Consider the following 26,827-nt stretch of genomic DNA (forward strand, 5'->3'; position numbering starts at 1 on the left):
TGAAAGTCATTTATTGGTATAAAGGGCAATTTTTTATGTGTATTGTCTTTATTTACAAACAAACTTAAATGAAATGAAGTCATTTATAACATTGTTCTGATTTAAGAGAATACAATGTATAAAAAGTCGTGGGAAGTACATATTCATACATTTTAAATTGTCATAGTCAAACCTTTTACAATTTTTCATGTAATGGGATTGCCTGATTTGATTTTCTGTGGTAAAATAAGGCATGGTTATATGTGTTTGTTTATTAGGACGAGTAGTTATCTAGTCTAAATATCACAGAAGGATTTATATTGCTCAGGAACAAGTATAGTTGTTGACAGTCTCGGATTATTTGTGATTATTTGGAGAAAGGAGTTTTAGGATAAATTCTTGACCAATTCCTTTGTTGCCTTATTACGGTGTGAATAAATGACTTTGGATAAATATCCTTATATAGATATACAGTAAGTTCTTGCTTTGCTAGCGACAAGAAATTTTAATTCATTTATCATCATGAAGATTGTACAAATGCTAAAGTCCGATGGTCCGCAAAAGTATAGACGTAAGAAACGTAGTTGGATTATGACGTTAACAGGTCGTTTATACAAACCAAAAATGAATATGCCGGAAGATAAATTTAGAATATTTGATTAACAACTTTTAAATCAAATGTCCATGACTTAATTTCAGACCTAACCGTGCTTTGTCGGCTGAAACAAATGCGTTTATACAAACCAAAAATGAATATGCCGGAAGATAAATTTAGAATATTTGATTAACAACTTTTAAATCAAATGTCCATGACTTAATTTCAGACCTAACCGTGCTTTGTCGGCTGAAACAAATGTGTGTTGTTTTTTTCGGGTGCTGGAAGAAGGACTTGTGTCCTGCAGTTGACAATTTTACTATATAGATACAAAATAGTATACGCATAGGTATCCTGTATCCTGCTTCTATTGGAAGTGAACGGATACATTTGATAAAATCATTGTTTACGTTGCAGTTTACTTTGCAGTCCCCGTTAAAATATTATCGATTTTATTGAAAAGTTACATCGGTAAAATAAAGGTACATGTTTTCAAGCGTAAATTATAAACTGTCGTCTAAAACATAGTTTGTACATTGTAGGAAAATATAACATGTATGTGTATTCGCTACAAAAAAGGAGAAAGCTCGGCGAATTTCGCCTTTTGCTCGCATTCAAATTAAAGCTTAATCAAATAAATGTTACTGATATTCCGACAATGATCGAATTTTGTATTTGTAATTTACAAAGACAACTGTAAGGGGAGGTGTTCAGATTATTGATAGACTGTGTGAACGGCAACCTACACCAATTATCCAAGTATTTAACATGTTTAATACGCCCGAATTGTTAAAAAATCATTTACAGGAAATATAGTGTTTTGTGACACCTAAATTACCTTTTTAGCAATTATTACGTAGTCGGTCTTCTAAATTTAGAAACAATCACTTCAGCTTACCGGTAAATTATAAATTAAAGCCTGTCACATATGTTATACCTGTGAAAAAAAACTATTTTTTAACATCCATGTACTTTAACGTTTTAAACCCTCGAACCTTATCCTATTGATCCATCGCACTTTAGCGTGACATACCATCATACTTTAGCAAACAAACAACCATCGCACTTTAGCGTGATTCACCATCGTACTTTAGCGTAGACCATCACACTTTAGCGTGACCATCGCACTTTAGAGTACCATCGCACTTTAGAGTCCTACATATATATTGTATCAGATATCCTTGTTTAATTCCTACGAGAAGGTAACACCTCCCGAAACCAAAGCTGATCAGCTATAGTTAGAGGAGGGGATAAGGTGTCTGCGCAATGCTAGGCAGTGTTGTTGTAGAAGTTAGAAATAAAAAGTACAGGTTCCAGCCCTGCTCGGGGAGGAAGTAAAAGAAACAGATCTACTCTAACATCGTTAGGTTGATTTTCTAGGCACTTTATATATATATATATATATATTTATTTTGGTTGCTTATAAACCCATGTTATGCAGAACCTTTATCAATAAGAGTTAAATATTTATATTGGTATACTTAGACTTTTGAAAATTACTAATCTCTGATGATAAGATAGTTTTAAAGACAGTATCCTGCAGTCTGTGAATAGATTTACACCAAGATGTCGTTAAATGAAATTGGATACCCTGCATTTATCATGCTTTACAATAATATATGGTCAAATCACTGAAAGAACCCCCTAAATTATTGAAAACTTTCATTCTGCATTGACAATAATATCTTGGTGTAAATTAGATACACCCATTTGGGCTAAATATGCCCTCAAGGTGTATCTAATATTTAAAATGAAAACTTATCTTGTATTGGGTTGTTGTCTGACTGAATTTTAATGAATATTCCTTCATTTTAATTTTGGTACCTAGAAAATACATTTTGGTAAAGCCAGCTTGAGGTTTAAACCATTGACGGTATTGGAATTCCCTTCTTTTGAAAATTATTATGAAACATCACAAAAGAATAAAATAAGACGTGGAATTCCCTTTTTTCCAGGGCCATTTCACTCTGTTATTAAAAGTTGTTTGGTCCATCTAGAATATAGTAATTTTGCTTTTAAAATTTTGTGACTTGCAACACCTATATCAGTTTAAATGGAGTTTAATTAAGTTTTTAAGACCATAATCTCAGTGATATAATCAGGAGTTGTTAGAAAGTGGCAATTGAAAGCAGGGCCACAATTAAGACAGATCCCGCTGAACAAACCAATCTAGATCTGTTCAGGGTCAAGCTATGTTAAATAGAAAGATAATAAAATGTCTGTGTTGACACACGGTGCCCATTATACAATTTTAAACTTCTATTTGTTAAATTGATTTTTAAAATTTAAAATAATGATTACCAATTGTCGTATCCCTTGCTGTAATTCTAGGCTAATTGTACTCATGTCAATCACCGAATTAATCAATGTTGGATCAACTCCACCTTTAACCCAGTCAATTGTTCCCTGCTAAATTATTGATTCTCAACACTAGAATTCATCACCATACTTCTGTAATGTGTCCGTTTATGACATTTGCAGGAGCTGACAAATATCACATGTGAATAGTGAACAAATGAGAAGTCACTTATGACAACTTGTTAAATGCACACAAATGGTGACAAAATTTCAGTTTTCTGTGATCCTAGAACACTCAGAGGTGGTCTCTAAATGTTAAGCTAGTTCAGTCATCTGCCCTTAAATCTAAAAAGCTAGATATTCATGCATCAAATATTCCAAACCTATCTTCACATTTTAATAGTTGTTTCCAAGAAATACGGAATATTTACATTGAGCCTGGAACTAATCAATATGAACAAATTAAAAAAAAAAATGAGAAAAGGACATTAAAAGAGAAAGGGGGAGAGAAAGACATTGTAAACCAGAGTTGACTGCTTCAAGTAATGTTTATTAATTCTGCATATGGAAGTCATACACCAAAACAACTTGGTTTTCTTGGAACATTTTTTTAATTTATTTTTCAGATAAGAGAAGATTTTTTATCATCTGTATGTGCTGATATGACAAGAAGTTTGAGTGACTGTAAGTAACGTGGCTTATTCTTGTAGTGCATTATAGATTTGACATAATTCAGATGATCTTGTATAAGACATTAATGACTACTATACTGCTTTTAATTTTATGCTGGCAAGTGATCTCACAAAACATGTTGAACCCAGCCGCATTTTTGCAACTGTCCCAAGTCAGGAACCTCTAGCCTTTGTTAGTCTTGTATGTTGATTTTAATTTTGGTTAATTTTAATAATTTATTTGTTTCACAGTTTAGTGCGACGCTCTTTTTTGCTGAACTAGTATACATTTTTGTTTAGGGGCTAGCTGAAGCCCACCTTTGGGTGCGGTATTTTCTTGCTGTGTTGAAGACCCATTGGTGGCTTTGGGCTGTTTTCTGCTCTTTGGTCTGGTTTTTGTCTCTTTGACACATTCCCCTTTTCCATTCGTAATTTTAATTGCAGTATCAAACTTTATTAATTTTGTTCAGGCAAGCAGCGTAAACTTTCATACATGCTAACTTCCCAGCATCTCATCATAGGTAAAGGTTGATTGATGGTTTAACATGACCAGTGGCAAGTATTTCATGATATCCAGATCAATAGCCTATATCGAAAATAGGGAAAAGGCTATTTCATATGGTCAGTGTGTTGTGTGTTTGCATATATAGTAATTGTTTCGATGTTAAAATTCTTTTTTTTTCTCCATTGTATTGAGTTAAATAAACAAAATTTCTATTTTATATGCTATATTTTATGCGCTACCAAAAATGCTTATTAACTTTTAAAATTCCGTATTCAAGGACACTTTTTCAAAACTTTTTTTTTATTCAAAATGATAATGATTCAATTTTCTCTGGATCACTTAAAGGATGTATTCATGCAATTAAGGCCAGTCTTACGTAGGTGTATTTAACATCTTATAGATGAAATGTCATTTACCTTCAAGAATTTTTTTGGGTTAGAAGTCAGGTGAAGTTTTATTTATATTTATACTTTACAAGTCAAACATACAATTGTGATAAACTGGCAAACCTTCAAAGATTATTTTCACCAAAATAAAGCTTCAAAGAAATTATGTAAACAAGATTAGAGATGTCCATTAAATTTTATAGTTTAAATATTTTTATTAAATTCAAAATATATTTTTAATTGTCCGCAGGATTTTCATTCCTGTATTTGATGTTTAAGGTTTATCAGATTAAATTTTATGTGATGTTTTGATAAGCGAAATAATACAATTATTAAGATAATATCCCTTTCTTACCTGTAGGTGATATATATACAGTTTAATGTTATTTTTAAGCACTTGTAGGTGAATTTAATCCTGTTTTATGCTTGAGACTAGTGGTTGATTTGAAGACATTGAAAAGATTTACAAAGAATTATCCTTAAAAGGAATTTCAGAAATGAAAAGAACAAAACAAGAATGACATGTTTTTACTGAGAAAGAAATACAAACTAACAACACTGATCAATACAAAATCTGTGTGAGATAAAACTCATCCTTATTAAAAACTATACAAGACAACAACAAATTGATATTTGGATTTTCACCAATTTCAACCAAAAACAACATAGTATCTACATGATCTGGTATGTGTCGACCCTGCTATCTGAATAAGTTTGGAATGAAGAAATAAAATAGAACAGTTACCATCTAAATCAGAGTAGAAGCCTGTATATTTTGCATACCCTCCGAAGGAAAGGGGGGAGAGGGGGGGTAATACTGTTTTTTGGTATACTGTTTTACCCTTGTCTGTCGTCAGTTGCATTTTTCTCAGGAACTAAGAATCAGTTTCCTGAAATCTTTTATCAGGCTTCACGAGAAGATGCTATACTGTGTAAGCAGTTTCAGATGGTTAATCAACTTCCTGTTACCAAATACCTATATATTCGAAACATAATGAACATGTATGAACTTTTTGTCGAATTTTTCAGGGGAACTACAACTAAAAGCTTTCCTGAAATATGTTCTCAGACTTAATGTCAGCATGCTATACTGTGTGACATGGTTTCAGATTCATTATTGATCAACCTCCTGTTTACAAAATACTTATATGTTTTAAAAACATTATGGACATGTATGAAATTTCGGTAAAATTTTACTAGAAAACTACAAATAATGGCTTTCTGAGATTTGTTATCAGGCTTCATGTCAGCATGCAATACTATGTGACACGGTTTCAGATTAATTGTTCATCAACTTCCAGTTTACCAAATACTTATATATTCTAAAACATACAGTCAATGTATGACATTTTCGTTCCAATTATCTAGGGAACTACAGATAAGAGCTTCCTGAAATTTGTTATCTGGCTTGGTGTGAACATGCTTTACCGTTTAATGCGTTTTCAGAATCTTTTCTCTTCAACTTCCTGTTTACCGAATTCTAAAAACAGGATGTCATTAGTGAGCAATAGCACATTAACTAGAGGTCCAGTTGAGTGATAATTTTTTTGTTACATACTAACATATATAACACTGAACCCTCAAAGATAACTGGCATATTTTTTATTTATCTTACCAGGAATACTTCTACTTGTTTTTGGAGAATATTAATTTTTTTTACCTTTTTTTTTTAAACTAAATTTAATTAATTTTAACTGATTCTTTTTATAATGTATACAGTTTTTTTCTCCTTTATTTTATGTATATTTCTAGATAATTGAGTACCAATCAATGCCTATTTTGAAAAAAAAAAAAAAAAATGATAAAATAGTATTTTGCTTGAAAAGGCTATTTTATATTACATTGTTTCTCAGTCACCACAGACATAGCAGCAGTGTAAACACATGTTTTACAACTAGAACCATACATGTGTTAACAAGTTTTTATTTATATTATATGAATGTATTATATATTGATCAATGCCGCTTTCAATAAAATCCAAAATGTAAATGGCAAGTGCATGGCTTTGATCGTTTGAGATTTTAGAGATAAAATTCTAATAGGATTTGGGGGTTTGTTGTTTGTTTACTGAAACTGTTAATCTTTTCCAATAAAAACAAAACTAAAGTTCCAATATATAGTGAGGATCACTGCAATTGAAAATATGTGAACTGCAGTTGACTCTGTATGTTTATACCATTGTTCAATATGCTACTTTCCTGTTTAAGAAGATAGATTATCTTCAATTCAAGGACCTCTGTCAAGATTTGTATTAATGACACAGGATTTTAAAAGTTCTACCGTTGTTATTGGGACATATTTTGTGTTCAATAAGTACTCCACAAATACATTATCCTTTTAAAACCATTCATAAAAGTTGTCCCTTATTGAATAGAAACTGACAGTTGTAAAGGTTTTATATGTTATTCACACATTTCTTGATCATTTTGAGTACCTTAGGACTATTATTTCTATTTTCTATCATTATAAGCTGTGAATGTGCTCTTCTAAAGTGTGAATAATTAAATATAGCCATTTATCACAAATTAATTCTTAAATGTGATTATTATTTCTTGGTATAATAACATAGTGACCATCAGTTTTATTGGAAAATGTATTTTCTGAGTCATTAAGAAAACTGAAAAGTGTTTTTTTTTTATTGTCCACTCTTTTTATCCTTATTTGTGAATAAAAACAATTTTGGGAACATATTTTACTTGTTGAAATGGATATTTAGTGCAAATTTTAAGTCAAAAGATTTTAAATATTTTTCAATAGATCTCTTTATGCTCAGAAATCTCCCTCAACATGGTAATTCAATATGATTACATTTCAAAACATGCAAAACCCAGAATGCTTAGAAATAGGAGACAATGTAAGATTTATATAGTTAATATTTAAGTTCTTAGACCACATTCATTCTGTGTCAGAAACCTATGCTGTGTCAAATATTTAATCACAATCCAAATTCAGTGCTGTATCAAGCTTGAATGTTGTGTCCATACTTGCCCCAACAGTTCAGGGTTCGACCTCTGCAGTCGTATCAAGCTGCGCCCAGCGGAGCATTTTTAATTATAAAAAAAATTTAATTAATTTTAACTGATTCTTTTTATAATGTATACAGTTTTTTTTTCTTTATTTTATGTATATTTCTAGATAATTGAGTACCAATCAATGCCTATTTTGAAAAAAAAAAAATAAAAAAATTGAAATAGTATTTTGCTTGAAATGGCTATTTTATATTACATTGTTTCTCAGTCACCACAGACATAGCAGCAGTGTAAACACATGTTTTACAACTAGAACCATACATGTGTTAACAAGTTTTTATTTATATTATATGAATGTATTATATATTGATCAATGCCGCTTTCAATAAAATCCAAAATGTAAATGGCAAGTGCATGGTTTTGATCACTGGAGATTTTAGAGATAAAATTCTAATAGGATTGGGGTTTTTGTTGTTTGTGTACTGAAACTGTTAATCTTTTCCAATAAAAACAAAACTAAAGTTCCAATATATAGTGAGGATCACTGCAATTGAAAATATGTGAACTGCAGTTGACTCTGTATGTTTATACCATTGTTCAATATGCTACTTTCCTGTTTAAGAAGATAGATTATCTTCAATTCAAGGACCTCTGTCAAGATTTGTATTAATGACACATGATTTTAAAAGTTCTACCGTTGTTATTGGGACATATTTTGTGTTCAATAAGTACTCCACAAATACATTATCCTTTTAAAACCATTCATAAAAGTTGTCCCTTATTGAATAGAAACTGACAGTTGTAAAGGTTTTATATGTTATTCACACATTTCTTGATCATTTTGAGTACCTTAGGACTATTATTTCTATTTTCTATCATTATAAGCTGTGAATGTGCTCTTCTAAAGTGTGAATAATAAAATATAGCCATTTTTCACAAATTAATTCATAAATGTGATTATTATTTCTTGGTGTAATAACATAGTGACCATCAGTTTTATTGGAAAATGTATTTTCTGAGTCATTAAGAAAACTGAAAAGTGTTTTTTTTTATTGTCCACTTTTTTTATCCTTATTTGTGAATAAAAACAATTTTGGGAACATATTTTACTTGTTAAAATGGATATTTAGTGCAAATTTTAAGTCAAAAGATTTTAAATATTTTTCAATAGATCTCTTTATGCTCAGAAATCTCCCTCAACATGGTAATTCAATATGATTACATTTCAAAACATGCAAAACCCAGAATGCTTAGAAATAGGAGACAATGTAAGATTTATATAGTTAATTCTATTCTTGCTGAAGTTGCAGAATCTGACTGTCTGACATTCTTGTTGACAAATCACAATCCAGCTAATTTCAAATCTAGGCTTGTTTCTATTAAGGTAATAAATAAAACAGTCCCATGAATATATTCAATGTCATGTTTGGCACCAAAGATATCGCGGACATGAGATTATTTTCAATTCAATTGTTCTTTACAAATGTGATTGATTTTTTCATGATTCCCTCGGCTATCTTTGAAAACTCACTTGAAAAAAAACAATGTGCACTATTACCATAGAATCAATAACAAGTGTTTGGTTATATAATTGCTTTGTTGTGTATTTGGTCGCTGAACAGTGTCATTTATCTTGCAATTTGCTAGAAGGCAGATGCTATAAGATATAGAGAGAATTTAATTTCCTAATAGGACCAATTCATGCGAAAAGTTTTGTCAAACAACTGTTGAAATCAGACATTTGTTGATTCTAGGACTAAAAATGGTTTTTGTTATTCAACAGAAAGGTAAATTTTTTAGAGTTTGATTTGTTAAAGACAAGATTTAATGGCTTGAAATATATAACCATTTAAAAAAAAAAATTTTAATACATATTTTATATTTGATTGATAAAGAATCAGTCCTTTTGAACAAATTGATGCACATTGAAAATTATTTTTTCCTAATATGAATAATGGATTTAAGTTTAATTTTGTACAGCCACAATTTGGGATGGGTTGGGGTTGCATAATGGTATGATGCTGTGATCATCTTTGCCATCCTTCTGTATACACAATGGATACTTTTGAATAACTAGTTAACTGAGCCTCCTAAAATTTAAACACAATGGTCCTTGAGATTGCATTGTTATAAAAGGTTTTAAATTGCAAATGAGGGTTATGGCTGTCTTAAAACAATTTGCAAAATGAGCTCATATTTTGCTACTCCTTGTGATGTGGAATGTTTTTTTTTTCTTCCAATTTTGATCCTTTTCTTTTTAGCTCACCTGGCCCAATAGGCTAAGTGAGCTTTTTTCATCACTTGGCGTCCGTCGTCCGTTGTTGTCGCCTTCAGTCGTCATCATCGTCCGTCGTCCATTAACTTTTACAAAAATCTTCTCCTCTGAAACTACTGGGTCAAATTTAATCAAACTTGGCCACAATCGTCATTTGGGTATCTAGTTTAAGAAATGTGTCTGATGACCCCGTCTGCCAACCAAAATGGCCTACATGGCTAAAAATAGAACATAGGGGCATTTTGTCTATTATTTTGAAAACCGTTATGAATAAAGAAAATCTGACTGTAGCAAAAATATTCAGAATGTTGAGCACTACCAATTGTCTGTATACGTCAAAACTGTCAGACGACTTCTTATAGGAGTTATTGCCCTTAAATGACAAATTTTACAATTTTTTTTTCATTTTGCCTACTATCTTGAAAACAATAATAGATAAATAGAAACTTTATATTGCAAGATGGATCAGCAAGACAAGTTCTACAAATAAGTCAACATGGTCGAAATTGTCAGTCGACTCCTTATTAGAGTTATTGTCCTTTGATGATGATTTTTACCAATTTTATGCGTTTTTGCCTTATATCTTCAAAATAATGATAGATAGATAGAAACTTAATTCGGCAAAAATGATCAGCAAGACAAGATCTACAATTAAGACAGGAATGGAGGAAATCGTCTGACAACTCCTTAGTGGAGTTATTGCCCTTTAATGACGATTTTCCATTGTCTTCTAACTTTTACAAAAATCTTCTCTGAAACTACTGGGCCAAATTTGACCAAACTTGGCCACAATCATTATTGGGGTATCTAGTTTAAAAAATGTGTACTGTGACCCCGCCTGCCAACCAAGATGGCAGACAAGGCTTAAAATAGAACATTGGGTAAAATGCAAGTTTTGTCTATTATTTTGAAAACCGTTATGAATAGAGAAAATCTGACAGTAGCAAAAATGTTCAGAATGTTGAGCTTTACCAATTGTCCAAATACGTCAAAACTGTCAGACAACTTTTATAGGAGTTATTACCCTTAAATGACAATTTTTTCATATTTGTCTATTATCTTGAAAACTATAATAAATAAAGAAAAACTTTAAATTGCAAGAATGATCAGCAAGACGAAATAAATGAGGATTTTTTTTACCGTTTTGTGTTTTGAGCATAAACTAAAGAAGATAGAGAGGAACTAAACAGACTAAATGATCAGCAATACAAGATAAACAAAAGAGATTTTTGTCATGAATTCTATTCTCGTCTACAATGTTGGAGATTGTCCTTTGTTGAATATGCACATAGATCAAGGTGAGCGACACAGACTCTTTAGAGCCTCTAGTTTATTTTTGGTGAATTTTCTTATAAAGTTTATTGAAGAGGGTAGTAATGATTGTTTCCAAAATACAAATGGACCAAAATGATTTTAAACTGCTAATTTCTTTTTATATCATTTGAAATCTGATTTTGATTAGTTTCCATACAAAGTTCTCTTCATCATTTTTCTGTCATAGTTAGATCAAACTTTTAAGATTTCTTACATTAGAGGGTCAAAGGACTAAAAGGGATAGAACTTTTGAAAATTTTTATTTGAATTTGAATGCATGCAGTGTTTTTTTTTTTATTAAATTCCTTGAAAAAAGAGTCATACATTGACAATTCTATACTCTTGACTTTTCAGAGATGTCAGGGTCTCAAAGGGGTATTTTTCAATCATATTTGACTTAGTTCTTACCATTTCTCATTGTAGATAACTGTGTCAGACAAAACACTGTGTTTATGTCTTATTGTAATACACTCCTGTAACTTTTCTTTGTGAACAATGAAAATGAAGTCAAGGTCAGATGAATCCTGTTAGGTGGACATACACACTTTGAAATCATCCTTTACACCAAATGTAGTTTAATCATATTATGCAGATGTAGCCCTTTACTGTTCAGTAGAAAGTTGTATGTTCTTACAACATTTAGGAGAAAATCATTTATTCAAACAGTCCTATTTAAATGAGATTGGATCCTTTGGAAATAGTTTTTAAATAATGCTTGTGGTGGACTAGTAAACATTATGCACTTCATTCTGTTTTACTCATCTGGGCCATTTTGTATAATAATTGAAAACAATGATGACTTCAAAACAGCAAATGTTGGAATAATGCATTTAATGTAGTGTTCAAGTACTACTCTTATATTCTTCAAAGCCGTGATTGAAGACAGTATATCAAAAGAATCTGTACATTTTTGTTGAAATTGTTTATTCAATCAAATTTTTCTCAATTCTTAGAGTGATATATATGTTGGCAGTCAATCAACCAAAAAAAAATTAGAGTAGCAGGTTTAAAATGTGAAACAGGATCTGCTAACCCTTCTGCAACACCTGAGAATACCCCTGGTTTTTGGTTGCATGGGTTCATGATGCTCAGTCTTTTTATGTAGTATTTTGTAGACTTTTGATTGTCTTTAAACAGATTTTCTTTTTAGTCATTAATTAGTCAGTCTCTCTTCCACCTATGAAGTCTGATTCTTCCTTTTGTACCTTCCGCCTCTTTTTAAAACAGACAAAACTGAAATTGACCATGGACATGTCAAAAAGCCTGGAAGCAATGAATAAGCTAAATTCTATTTGCTTCTGTGTATTCAGAATGAAGGTAAACATTTTAGCTAAGTAATGCAATTAAATTGGTTTGTTTTTGTAAACAAGTTTCCTTGGTAACACTTCCTGATTTAATATTGATTAGTTAGGTAATATTGTGAAACACCTTAAAAGGATTGATAAGATGTATTTTGTCATCAGTTTTATGGTAAAAGCTGATATTCATTATAGTGACATTTAATGTCAGACTGAAAGATGAAGTGCTTGTGTACATTATACATCAAAACAGTTAAGGATCAGGTTGTTAGTTAATAGATCTATATACTAGTCAATCTTAAGACAGAAGGGTGGAATGATTCTTTACTATAATCCAACCACACCCAAGTCAGATACCTAATCCATTATTGTCTTAGTCTATTCATCTTTGACTGCAACGTTTTTAAAATGAACTATGTGTTCTTTAGCAGAATTTATCTTTTATGTTGTGCAAATAGGATTTTAAAAAACCTCTTCAAACTGCATTTTCTGACTCCATTATGATGTTATAACCTTTATTTGTTTGAATTTCAAGCATCCTAGAATATATGTTTTATAATTAGTTTTCAAGTATAAAAGTGTCTAATAACTGTAAATTCAGAAATTATTACGAGGTTTTTATTAATGCGAATAATTCGACTGAGTGAGCATCGCAATAATAAGAACTCGCATCCTGATATTTGATCCATATATCTCAATGCACATTTTTCTGATATCGCAATAATTAATCTCGCATTTTTGTCCATTCTTCAAAAATCGCAATAATAAATGCATTAATTTGTTTGGAAAATGTTTTTGCTGTATTCTAAAAAGGGACGTATATGTCCCTAGTGGGGTCAAAGGGTTAAAGAATTTTGTGTTGATAGCAGGACTTTGTTAGTTTCTGTTAAATTAATACACAACATGTCTAGACTTGTTGTGGTTTAGGACTTTCCATTTTTACCAAGCCTTGAACTCAGATCTCATTTTTGTCAAGCTAATTGTGAAATGCTGATCTTGATAAATCAGACTCTGAGACAGAAGAATCGTGTCCCATTGCAATATGTTTTCTGTGTAAATCTGTACTTGATTAGTGTAGTCCCTCTCTGAGGATTGTGAATATCTAAAAAGAATTAAAAATTTTCCTTCTCATATCTTACATCAGGCTGTAAAACTGCAAGAAAATTAATCATGCTCAATTCAGTATTCCCTTTTACACAAAATATCTATCAATTATATAATAAAACAGGTGTAAACCTATCATAAATTTCATTATCAATGACGAAAAAATTGACTATCACAATAAAAAATCTTAAGGTGTATTTAACAAGAGAGAAGATTTATCATTTTGTATTACGTCTTTTTGACATTTAGAGGAACATTGATCTTGTAATTCATTTCCTATCTGTTGAGATCATAGTTTTCTTAAATTGCATGTACAAATAGCATTATATATACAGCACAGATTGGATTTCAGATTGTAAAAATACATAAAGGACAACATACATACATGAGAAAGGTTAGTTTTCACTTCATCATTCTCATTCTGCATTTGATCAAATTCTTTTAGGTTATAAATGATGTAATTTGTAAATTCTTTATGTTAAATTTTTTTTCAATATCCTTAGAATTAGAAGTTAAAGGACCATATGTTGACAAAAAATTGGCTGTAATTTTATCTATAAATTACACTTTTTTTCTTTTTTAGAGGGGTTGCCCGCTGGGGTCGTCCCTGTCTGAATCCGTGCCTGGTTATGAAATAAAGGAAAAAAGGAAAGGCATGCTTATATAAACCAGTCAAGAAAATATCTTCATTTAAGTTGCATTGTTAAATCTTAAAAACGATATCATTTAAAAATTCTTATTCGAAAATGAATGGATTTTGATCATTAATGCATAATAGTTTTGAAGAATTTGTTTAGGAACCTTTTTTTAGTTACAAGTAGTGTGTCTTATCTGAAACATAAGCTACAACAGAGACTTGTTAACATTTCTAACAGTTGTTCAGCAACTTGAGCTACTGTTATTATTTTTAGCAAAAATGTGCAATAATTGTCAGGAAATAAAGACAGTAATAGAAGTACAGGAGTTACTGTAAACTGAAATGGCATGTTGATCTAATACTAACAATGTTTTGTTCAGTAGGCCTGACAGATCAATCTATACTGAAATAACCTAGGATTTAATAATGCTCGATAACTATTAAAAAGTTTGCTGAGATCTTGAACAGGAAAATTAGGCAGATCGCTTGTCTTTTAAATCATCTAGGAGATCAGTTTTCACAAAACATAATCTTGTCTCCAGACAGAATACATTGATGCAGATAACTTGTTTAAGATCCCATTTTCAGTGTTATTTTCTACAATTTATGCTGTTATACAGAAGAGCACTGTTTACTTTGGAATTGATTTTATTTATTTTTTGAAAAAGAAAAGGATTACATCACTAAGTGCCAGTTCTGGTGTGTTTGTTCAAGATTGCAGCATTCATGTACAAACATTCATAATTTACATTTAGGTAGGATAGAAAGTTGTCTTCAATAACCACAATATTTTGTAGCTTTAGATATATATTATCCTGCTATCAGGTATCTTTTTGCTGCCTACTTTATTAGTTTTGCTTCATTTAATGCATAAACCATACATAATTGTATAGAACTGGTCATTCTAATCAATTGATAATTAAACAATGGTTAAATATTGGAGTCAGCATTGCTGAGGCGAAATAGCTTGATTCAAATGACTCTACTATTAAGGACATAATGATTTGGGGTCAATGTGTCTCTAATAGTAGTGATTCATTCTTCAGTTTTTGGAATCAAACATTTATTTTAATGTTCTATATATTACATTGAAATTTTGGAAAAAGGTGAAGATAGGAGCAATTTATCAATTTATGAAGATATTATATGAGTTTGAATGTCCCTTTGGTATCTTTTACCTCTATTTTATAAGTGCAAGAAAAACAGACAATACTATGACCAAAAAGATAAAGGACAAAGAGACAATCAACTGTTAACAAAATGGTACACAATAAATAAAGACCCTACCGAATCAAAGAGGTGAATTGATGGACTCCAGAGGAGTAAGCAGTTTCTTCTCCACTAGTGGCACCCATTGTGTTGTTTATAGCCAATACAAAAAAAATGGTAAAATATCACATTCAAGTGATGTAACAACCTAGATGTTGACTACTACAACGGGAACATATCCAAGATCATCTATGACACAAATATTATATAACAGTCAATCAAATCATGATAGCATCTGTAAAACTTTCAAATGGATGATTTTCGTTATACCATTAGGTACCCTATGTTCAATAGCTTTTAAGCAGCAACCCCTTATCAAAGAATTCAGGATAAAACTGCAAGTCCTGGGTGAATATTAACTTGATGATATATACTCCATATGGAGGCACTGCTTGAATGACACAGGAAAAATTAGTTCATAATGCGAAAATTGAAATAATTTTTTTTTCATAAAGTTTAAGTCTCAACCAACCCTCATTGTTAATTTCTAGATGTAAGTCTAGTTATGAAGCAGACTTTACTGTATATGTGATACCCTTCATTTTAAGTTCAATTGGATAAATATTGATAAAAACATTCACAACTTTGCATGGTCATCCAGCTTACCATCAGATTTATTTTCACAATTTTTTTTACATTGGTACTAATTCTATTGCCATTATAGAATAGTTGATTACACAACCCTGACACTTGTAAAAATGATGTTTAATCATTTCATCATTGTACATGGTTTGCCTTTTCACCCAATCTATTCATGCATCTTTCATGGCATAAAGATAGCATTTAGTCCCAACAACGAACTTCTCTGAGAATGAGATCCTGTTTTATCACAGCAACATGATTATTCTTCTGTAACACATTGAATGTATTCATGAGATAACATATCAGTGGGTTGTCCTAAGTATTTTTTGTTCTTTTAAGAATTTTGTGTTGATGACTTGAATGTATTCATGAGATAACATATCAGTGGATTGTCCTAAGTATTTTTTGTTCTTTTAAGAATTTTGTGTTGATGACTTGAATGTATTCATGAGATAACATATCAGTGGGTTGTCCTAAGTATTTTTTGTTCTTTTAAGAATTTTGTGTTGATGACAGATCTGTTATATATGACTTGTCTAAACTTAAGGGTATTTAGAGATTGGCATACCAGGTAGACATGTTTACTGTTGAATACCCAAATGGGGGACTTCTAGATTTCTTTTCTTGGGTTGTTAGGTTACTCTTTCATTGAAAGTGACTGATTGGTCTGAATAATTTATCTATAGTGATCACTAGGCTGTCAACTCTAAAGTGAGGAGTTTGAACCCCACTTGTGGCATGATTTGTTTCCTCCACCAACAAAAACTGGCCGCTATGATATAGCGGATGTAGCTTTAAAAGTGGCATTAAACACATACAAACTCACAAACATTTAAGTATACCTCACATCTCATGTTATTCATATCTATTGTTACTAACATGGAAGATTCTGTTGTATACATTTTTGCACTTTGTGATCTATCATTAGTTATGTGTCAGTTACCTTCACCTTATTATATAGTGTAAACACAATGAAAGAGTGGACTCAGACAAGTGCCAGGAGATGAAGAATGATAAACAGTTATCATTGTCAATTAATGTTAATCATCATTATATCATTTGATATAATAAAGGGCAGATAACTCCCGTTTCCTGTCAATTACATACCATAACAAGCAATTCTAATTTTACAGTTCTTTAGGATAGTGACTTGTTGACAAGAAAATTAAACTTAATGTGTTTCATTATTATTGTCCCTCATGATGTTTGTAATTTTTAGTGAAGTTAGGTTAACTGATCATCTTGTTTTAGGGTTTGGTTGTATAACGTCAACTATTTTTCATTTTCATTTTTTCCATTCATAAATGGAAATGTTATTTTAATTTGTTCATTCATCAATTTAATTTAATTTTGACTTCAAAAAAATTCTACTATATGAAAAAAAACGATATTTCATGATAGTGGATACATCTGAAACTATGTATGTACTATGAAAGTCCAAAGCTTGACCTACATTTTGTATATGAAATTAGAAGTGCAATTTAAAAGTACAAATTTTGATTGATTAAGCTAAGCCTTATCTCATTTTCTGTTTTTTCTTACTTTTGTCTTTTCTTTTTTTCATTTTTGTGTGGATTTAAAATCAGATATAACAGTTTTATCTTTACATAATGTAGATATCTGCTAACACATACAAAAAGCATGGTGTGTTAAAATTTCTGCACTTAACTTGGCAAGCTAGAATATATATACAAGAACTTCATATTTCTGTTTTAATTTTCACACATTTTGTACATGGATCTTATGTAATATTGTAAACTAATAGGCTGGAATGTCAGTTAAATCAAATAGTTTAAATGTAAATCAATAAAAATTTAGCTGCTGCACTGAATGAATTTAAACCTTTTGAATTTAAATTTTCATACTTTTAAAAAGTTTTATTTTTTTGTATGATGTAAGATAATTACATACACCTTAACAATTATGTTTGAAAGAAGTACTGTAAGTGAAAGGAGAAAGGGAAATGTCTGGATAATGACTTGAAATATCGAAATTTTTTTAGGGTAGGAAAGATTTTCTAAATTTTACAATTTTTCTTCATTTTGTATATTTTTGGCCAGGTTTTAAAAAGGGCAAAAACTGGCTTATAGGTTGGTGATATTGGGCAGTCAGGGAAAATTATAGCTTATTATACGGTATTGGTTTTGCTCACTGTTGAAGGCTGTGCCATGACCTATAGTTGCTTACACCTACGTCATTTGGTGGATAGTTAGTTGTCTCATTGGCAATCACACCACATTTCCTTATTTTAGTCATTTTCATCAAAGTTTAATTCAGCAGTACCTATTTTGTGTAATCTGTGCTACAGTTTTCAACCAAGATCATCGACACAGGTAAATTGCAGTTGTGCACCTGTTTTTGTGGAATTATTTGAGGAGTTTTCCAATTGTTCTAAGACTAGGAAACAGTCTTGTTGTAGGAAAATATACAAAAGACTGTACCTAAATTGTGTAATTAACTTCTCCTACAGACCTTGAAAGTTCACAAAAAGGTGTACATATATTGGAGTTTTCCACTTGCTATTTTGGAGTTGTATGAGGAATTTTTGTCCTTGCTTATTGTTGAAGGCTGCAATGATCTTTAGACATAAATACATGTATTTACTTTCTTATCTGTTTTGTCTTTGGTTGGTAATCATACCAGATTTATTTTTTTTGTATTATATTAGTTGTTCTACAGTATCTTTTAGTTTTATTTACATTTACGTTTTGTAGTTACAGGTAGGCAGATGTCAATGAACAGAGAAAAATGAAGAAATTACAGCTGTCCAAGTGCCTAGGACATGTGATATTACGTTTAATACTTCTATTATTTTGGAGTTGCAAGGGCCTAGCTCAGAGCTCATCATCATTATTTTCATCAACACCATCATCAGTATCATCTATAGTTTCATCTTCACCAGACATATTGCCTTCTTCATGGACCTTTGTTGGGAAAGGATATATAGCAGTGTATCCAGCAATATTTTCAAATCAAAATCCAGATTACAAATTATCATTCCGGACAAGAAACTCAAATGCAGTTATTTTTTGTCACATTCTAAAGGAATTAAAAGAAACCAAGCATTTATCAGTGGGAACCTATGAATTTTGTGGCGAATTACATAAAGGATCTTTAAAAATTACATACAAATTAAATGGAAATACAGATACTTTTTACATAGGAAAAGGTAAGTCTATGTACAATTTTTGAGATTACTGCTGTATGCATTTAAGGTATAAAAAAAGCAGTTTTATATAATGTTATTAGGAGGCGAATTGTACAAAGTTGAACTTTCCTTCAGAAATTTTGACAACTTGTTGAGGCCATAATAAACTAGTTCTAGACGTTATTCCAACTTTTTTTCATAATTGAGTTGGGCAGGCAAATTTTATTGTGTAGTTTTGGCATATTTTGTGAAAACTTTCTGCAAAAATAAAAAAAAAATAGCCAGAAATCAAAATTGTTTTTTTATTAGCTCTAAAAAAAATTAGAGGCAAGTGGGGATGATGACTTTTTTTTATTATGGCCTTATGATACTCATGATTTTGATCTTGGCAGGCAATTTTTTTCTTTTAGGGATATGTGAAAAAAATTATTTCTGATTCACAGAAAATGATATTTTAATGTACCATACTGTTGGAATCATATTATAATTAGTTAATAGTTGTTACGCATATTATATGATAGCAGTGTGAAATTATTATGTAATTCCCGAATAAAACACTATGTATTGATCGCCAGTGTTAAAACTTCAGCTAGAAGTGTTTTTACGTGAACAGATCATATTTTAAAAATGAAGCTATTAGCATTTAAATGAAAATATTGTATTTCCTTGCATAATTTATTTCTAACCATGCTGAAAGGAATCATACATCATCACCAATTATCAATTGAGATAAAAGATATATGATCTCTTCATACAGAGACTGTTTTGAATGAATATTTCTGTATTTTTAAACTTTTAATTAACATGTTAAAATACCTTCTGATTCTGTGCTCGAACATAAATTTCATAATCAATGCATCAAACATTACCTAGTACTTGTGAGCTATTTATTTATTAATGTCAACAGCAAAAAATTCAAATTTCAAACATAAATGGTGGTAAAGTCGGCTAAACACAAAAATTAGTTGTTTTTAGTTCTCAGGTGATTACAGAATCTACAACTAATACAGTATTTCAAGTAACATGTAGAGTACACTTAGTTCTCAATTCTCCACCATTTTTAATATATTGTTTGTATTAAGTCTCCCCTTAATTTCTGTTTCTTGAGAGTCATATTTTTATGTCAATTATGTCCCAGCAATCATATATATTAAGGACACTGTCAATCTTTGAGGTTTGTATGTAAAAATTAAGAGATTTGGTATGATTGCCAATAAGACAACTATCCACGAGAGACTGAAGAATGTGAATGTAAGGAACCATATGGAGTTCAACTAGAGCTAAACCCATTCTGTATAGTAAGCTATAAAGACCCTTGCATGACAAAAAGTGAAACAATTCAAACAAGAAACCTTGTACATCTATTGCTCACCAACCAATGTCACCAAAATAAAGACTAAATATTGTCGTCTTTATTCAGCACTCTTGGTATACACAATAAGGATGGTGCTTATTGGTTTTTAAGGTCAAAGATCAAATTAAGTGGATGTAAGGAATTGTAGGCAACAACATACTTTTGACATTGTTTGGGCTCTATACAGGAGTGGATCATGAATTTGTTTAGGCTGGGTTCTAATGGTTCCATAATTAGGAGGGTTCTAGCCTAATTGTCCCCCACGCTATGTGATGTCAGGGACATAGAAATACCAGGCGTCCGTTCACCTGTCTGCCTGTTTGTGTGTCTGTCCGTCCAGTCTTGTTAACGCTCTCACGTGTACAATTTTTGCCAGATTTTTATAAAACTTATATTGTAGGTTTGTATCAGCAATGTCTTAGAAGAGTTGAAAACAGTTCCGATCAATTATTTTTAAAAAGAGTTATGCCCCTTGGAAACATTAATTATATGGAAAATTCCATCGTTAGTGCTTTCATGTGTACAATTGTTACCAAATTTTTATGAAACATATAACATAGCTTTATATCCGCAAGGTCTCAGACTAGTTCGAAAATCAGTGCCAAATCAATTGATTTTAAAAGAGTTATGCCCCTTGGAAACAATAATTATATGGAAAATTGCATCATTAGCGCTCTCATGTGTACAATTCTTACCAGATTTTTATGAAACTTATATAATAGCTTCATATCAGCAATATCTCGGATGAGTCTGAAAATCAGTGCCAGATCAATTATTTTTAAAAGAGTTATGCCCTTGGAAATATTGATTATAAGGAAAATTGCATTTTTAGTGCTATCATGTGTACAATTCTTGCCAGATTTTTGTGAAACTTATATCATAGGTTTATATCAGCAATGTGTCAGACAATTTCGAAAAAATAACTCCTGATCAAATATTTTATCGAGTTAGGCCCCTTGGAAATATTCATTATGTTGGAAATTGCATTGCTTTTGCTCTCAAGCTTTCATTTCTCTAAGATATTGATAAAAAGTTTTAAAGAACAAAAAAAATGTTTTTTTTTAGTTATTGCCCTTAGACCTTGGATATATAAAATATGTGCAACGCGGTGGACATTGGAACTCTGTTCTTTTATTGTTGTTGATTTTTACATGATTTTTAAAAAAGATCATAGAAAGTGGGTTCTAGACCCCCTCTTCTGGATCTGCCAATGCTATATCTTGTATGAAATGGGCATTTATGATTATTTGTGGATTTCTTGTTAAACACAAAATTTAATCATTCAAAAAAGTACACAAAGGATGAAGAGCTACATTAACATTGATTTCTTTTTTTTTTTTATAAAAAATGGTGTTGTAACATTTCATGAGATTTTTTAGCTGTGTAAACGCATTCTGCATCTACAGGGCAACATAGTTCAACTGTGCAAAAACTTAATGGGAGATTTAGGCCTGTTTATATATTAAAAGTGATATGCGGCTGGGTTGTGTTTAAACTTACAAGTCTTTTTAATTAATTATACCCCATGCAACGAGTTGCGGAGGGTATAATGTTTTTGACCCATCCGTCCGTCTGTCCGTCCGTCCGTTCGTTAGTCCGTCAGTCCATCAGTCCTGTTTCTTGTCATCGCAACTCCTCTCAAACCACACAACAGAATTTCACGAAACCTTTTTAGATAATAAGGACATACTATGTAGTTGTGCATATCGACAGGAAATTACGATTCAATTCTTTTTCTAGGAGTTACACCCCTTTGAACTTATTTACTTTAATGTACTACTGCAACCTTTTGTCAATGCAACTCCTCTCAAACCACACAACAGAGTTTCATGAAATTGTGTAGATAATAAGGACATACTATGAAGATGTGCATATTGACAGGAAATTATGATTAAAATTTTTTTCTGATACAATTTTTTTTTCTTACACTTATTTTATTTCTCCAATGACAATATGGGGATGTGGGGTACGTGAGCGCGCTCACTAAGGTTCTTTCATTTTGTTTGAGTTGCATTTCTAGTTGGACAAGTATCATTTTTTAATTTTTAATAAAATAAATGGGTTTCAAGCTATTTTTGGACTCATATCTAAGTATCTGCTTGAAATTGCCAATTTGTCAGTTATTTATTTTTATGTAACTTGCTAATCAATAGAGTATGATTAAATTGAATACTGTATTTTCCCCATGAGACACACACGATGCATAATAGTTAGGTTTATTGCAATTTTCTTGCATACAAATTGTTGATTTGGTTCCAGGACCAGTGTTTGCAGATTTTTATTGACATATGAAAAAACAAAGATGAGACTGTGATATTTGATGTGTTTCAGTGAAATGTAAAAGTAGAAATCCTGGCATTTGTATTGATAAGGACATATAAATATTGACTATAATTATTAATGAGTTTCAGATTAAAATGAAAGGGAAATGAGATACCAGTGTATTTGTTAGTAAAGATTAATGGAACTAATTATGATATTAAAAATCAAACTTATATACTGACTGACAAAAATAAATCACCAGTAGATATGTCAAACACATCCCTATTCATAAAACCTGGTTTATTTGAAAGAGAAATGGGAAGACGAACTATTTTTATTACATAAGGGCAGAAGAGTTATATATAATCAAAGGGGCTGTTGTAGAAATATCAATCCAATAATTTAAAATCCAGAATACAAATAGTCAAAGCCAAGTTTGTTTATGTACAAAGAATTTGATAATACCGAATGTCTCAGCTTATGCATTATAAACTCCCAGAAAAACTTATTTGTTAGATGCTTAGAAATAAAATCCTGTTAGAAAATGACAAATAAAAAACAACAAATATTGGAAACATATAAGTGAAATTAATCCTGAACAATTGTAAATAAAGAAATCTATTCCATGCAATTATTCTAATGCAACAGGATGCCATAATTTCTGGTGTGGCCATTTTACAAGAAATTGTCGATTCAAACGCAACAGGAAGCTATAATTTCTGTTACTAGAATATCGATATGTTTAATCCTTTCAGTTATCCAAATCCTTACTAAGAGTGATTGTAGAAATGATTTAATCCTGTTGCATTGCAATAATGGAAAACAAGAATCAATGATTTCTCGATTAACACTTGATAAGGACTCAGAGTCCAAAAAAAAATTAGATGTTGCCATTGAGATAGATATCCACCAAACATCACTATAAGATAAGCTCTCAATTTATGCCCATAGAAAATAAGAAACTTTTAATTAGAATCTAAAGTGTTTTCAGTTCTCTAAATTTTATTTCCAACCAAGAAAATTAACAGTACAGTAGAACTAACCAGTTTTTTCCATTAAGGTTTATACAAGAATAATTTAGTTTCAGTGACAATGGAGTGGTCAATGATTCCTGCTGTGTAGTGTTAGAATATTTTAGTCATTTGCAATGTTTTAAATTATAGTTTATTATTTTTTCAGCATTAAATGATGATAAATGGCATTCATTAGAAGTGCAACTCCTGACCTCTGGTGACCTTATTGTGACCTTAGATGATGAGCCTTTAAGTAATCCAGTATCAGTATTAGATTGGAATACATTATCATCAGTCATATTATTTGGAGGTATGGACTAGTTATGTAGCCAAAAGTCAGTTCTTCGATAGAATGGTATATGGCTTTCTTTCAATAGACATTACACAATAAATCATGCATGTGTTAACCCATTTTCTACAACTTCAGTTCAGTTTATAATCAGAAGCAGTTGAAACAATTGTTAAGTACTGAAATCATTATTGTTCAGGTGAGACTTTACCTTAGATATAATCCTTTCTGAGCAATTTCATTTCAAACACCTAGCTGACCTTTTAAAGAAGCCAATGATATAATTGAAATAACATTGACCACCCACCTCCATGAAAACAAGTTGACATGTATACAACATGTATACGGTTTCTGCTGTTAAAACACTCAAATCCCTATGTCTTGTTTGACTTGGACAGTATAAAAATATGGAGATGTGTTATGATTGTCATACAGACAACTACTCACAAGATAACAAACGCCATGGATGTAAGCAACTTTTAAGTCCCTGTACAACTTTCAACAATGTGCAAAACACATATTGTATAGTAAACTATAAAAGGCCACATGAAAAAATATGAATCAATTCAAACGAGGAAAACCAACAGCCTGATTTATGCTAAAACAAATATGGCAGATAACAACCAACAACAACCACAGAATTACTAGCTCCAGACTTGGAACAGGCACATACAGAGTTTGTTGGGTGAAACATTTTGTGAGCACTCAACCCTCACCTAACCAGGGACAGTGGTGTAACAGCACCAACGTAAGAACAATCTAAAAATCAATTGAATAGGGACATACTCATCAGATTAGCATGAAGCACAAAAAACAACTAACAAAAAAACAAAAGACACAAAGTACCGATTGAAAAAGACTCATAGTTACTGAAAGCTAGTTCAAAGCCAATTACAACTTACAAATAAATCATGTCTTCCTAAGACTAAAATATCAATCAGTACACATCCCATTTAGTACGAATTAGTGTAAAACAAACTAATTTATTCTACCTTATCTGTCATTTTGTCATTTCCACCTAGCCTTGTATTAGTTTTCTTTCAATTTATCAGTTAGTTGTTTGTATTTTTGTTTTAATAATAGATTTATAAGATAAAGCTGGGAAGTCCCCTAGTATGTTAGCTTTTTGAGTCAAAGGGGACTGCAAATGATACTGTAACGATTCCTGTTCTTTTGAAAGCCCATTGGTTCCTACTAAACTGAAAATGTTGCACATAAATTGAGTGAGTGAGAAAAAGTGTCGGACAATTTATGAGTGAGGATGGTCTGAAAAAGAATGAACCGATTTTGTAGACACCTCAGAGTCATGTTTTAGTCACCGTTTAAATTGAGAATCTCTCATCACAAGATTACTGAAATCATACCATTCATTATCAATATTTTTATGCCCCTGCCACTAGATGAAAGGGCATTGAATGTTATCCTTGTCCGTCCCGTCCGTCCGTTCCGTCCTTCCGTCACGTATGTCCTCAAAATAAGTTTCCATTCTCTAACTTTAGTTTGCCTAAACCAAATGTAATAAAACTTATACACAATGCTTATTACCACAAAATCCAGATCAAGTTCGAAATTGGGTGGCGTCTATTTTACCGTTCATGAGTTATGCCCCTTTATAAACATAAAAATTAATGAAATTTTTGTTTCAGTTTTCTAATTTTAGCTTGCCTCAACCAAATGTTATAAAACTTACAAACAATGCTTATTACCCAAAACCCAGATCAAATTTGAAATTGGGTGGCGTCACTTTTACCATTCTTGAGTTATGCCCCTTTATAAATGGAAAAATTGCTAAATCAGTCGTTTCCGTTCTCTAACTTTAGTTTGCCTCAACCAAATGTTATAAAACTTATACACAATGCTTATTACCACAAAACACAGATCAATTTCGAAATTGGGTGGCGGCACTTTTACAATTGGTACATTGACTCATGCATATTTACAAGGGGGACATCTTTGGCCCATAGACACATTCTTCATTTATTTCATCATATACTCTTGTTTAATAGTATTTATAAATTAATTTTTGAAGAAGTTATGTTCAGACAGAATGTAGTTCCTTGTCTACCAATTACTTTTATTATTTTTGAAAAATCCTACATTGACTATAAAGTAAATTGGCATTGGTATGACATTGTACATCTGTATATGAAGTTTTATTTATATTTTTAGCAGTTCAAAAGAAAATTGATTTTTACAAAATTATATAATCTCAAAATTGTTATGATATATTTTCATTTAATATAATTATAATGCTTTTAAGAATTGATTTATGGATACACTTAATGATTGCTGAGATATTACATGTAAATTGTATAGAATTGGCAAGCATACTGTGATGATTGCATTTAATTTGATAAAATATCATTGCCGTGGTTAGATTTTTGGCAAAGTTATTCAGGAGAGTTACTTACAACGCTGGCAAAATTTCCCCAGGGGTTTAAAGAAATTAAAAGTTGTGTGGTTATCTTCTATGAGATAGAATCCCAACAACACAAAAGAAAAAAAAGAAGAGATCTACGACTGCCATGACAAAATTTTCCCATGAGTGCTAGCCACCAATTCTATGACGGAATTTCTCATATGCCACAACTACTATGACAAAAATGTTTCCTTTGAGTGCTAGCCCCTACTACTTAGTCAATTGTTTTCACATTCCTAACTTGTCAAAAATTGCTTCACCCTCTCAATTCATTAAAAATTTATGATTTCATTCTGAAATAAGCTTTACTTTCATTACCATTCGTTTGGGGGAGATGTAGGTACAATGTATACAGTATTGTGGTTTATGATTGGGGGAGATGTAGGTACATGTACAATGTATACATACAGTATTGTGGTTTATGATGTTTCCTACAATGTGGTATAGCTCAAACTTCATA

At 31.1% G+C, this 26,827-nt stretch overlaps 1 protein-coding gene across 14 annotated transcripts in view; it reads left to right on the forward strand.

The window, feature by feature from the left end:
- Positions 1–26,827, forward strand: part of LOC127698563 (axotactin-like) — a 128,609-nt gene that overhangs the window by 40,284 nt on the left and 61,498 nt on the right. For 8 of the 14 annotated variants that reach the window (XM_052202097.1, XM_052202074.1, XM_052202156.1 and 5 more), the window contains 3 exons: positions 3,499–3,556; positions 18,597–19,051; positions 23,826–23,969. In XM_052202097.1, coding sequence (XP_052058057.1) covers positions 18,631–19,051; positions 23,826–23,969 — 565 coding nt within the window. In that variant the 5' untranslated portion in view covers positions 3,499–3,556; positions 18,597–18,630. Of the gene's footprint in view, positions 1–3,498; positions 3,557–9,026; positions 9,191–18,596; positions 19,052–23,825; positions 23,970–26,827 lie in introns of those variants that run through there. The other 6 variants (XM_052202081.1, XM_052202089.1, XM_052202130.1 and 3 more) reach the window with 3 other exon arrangements.

This window comes from Mytilus californianus, unplaced genomic scaffold (assembly GCF_021869535.1).
Source record: "Mytilus californianus isolate M0D057914Y unplaced genomic scaffold, xbMytCali1.0.p SCAF_1, whole genome shotgun sequence".
Lineage (NCBI taxonomy): Eukaryota > Metazoa > Mollusca > Bivalvia > Mytilida > Mytilidae > Mytilus > Mytilus californianus.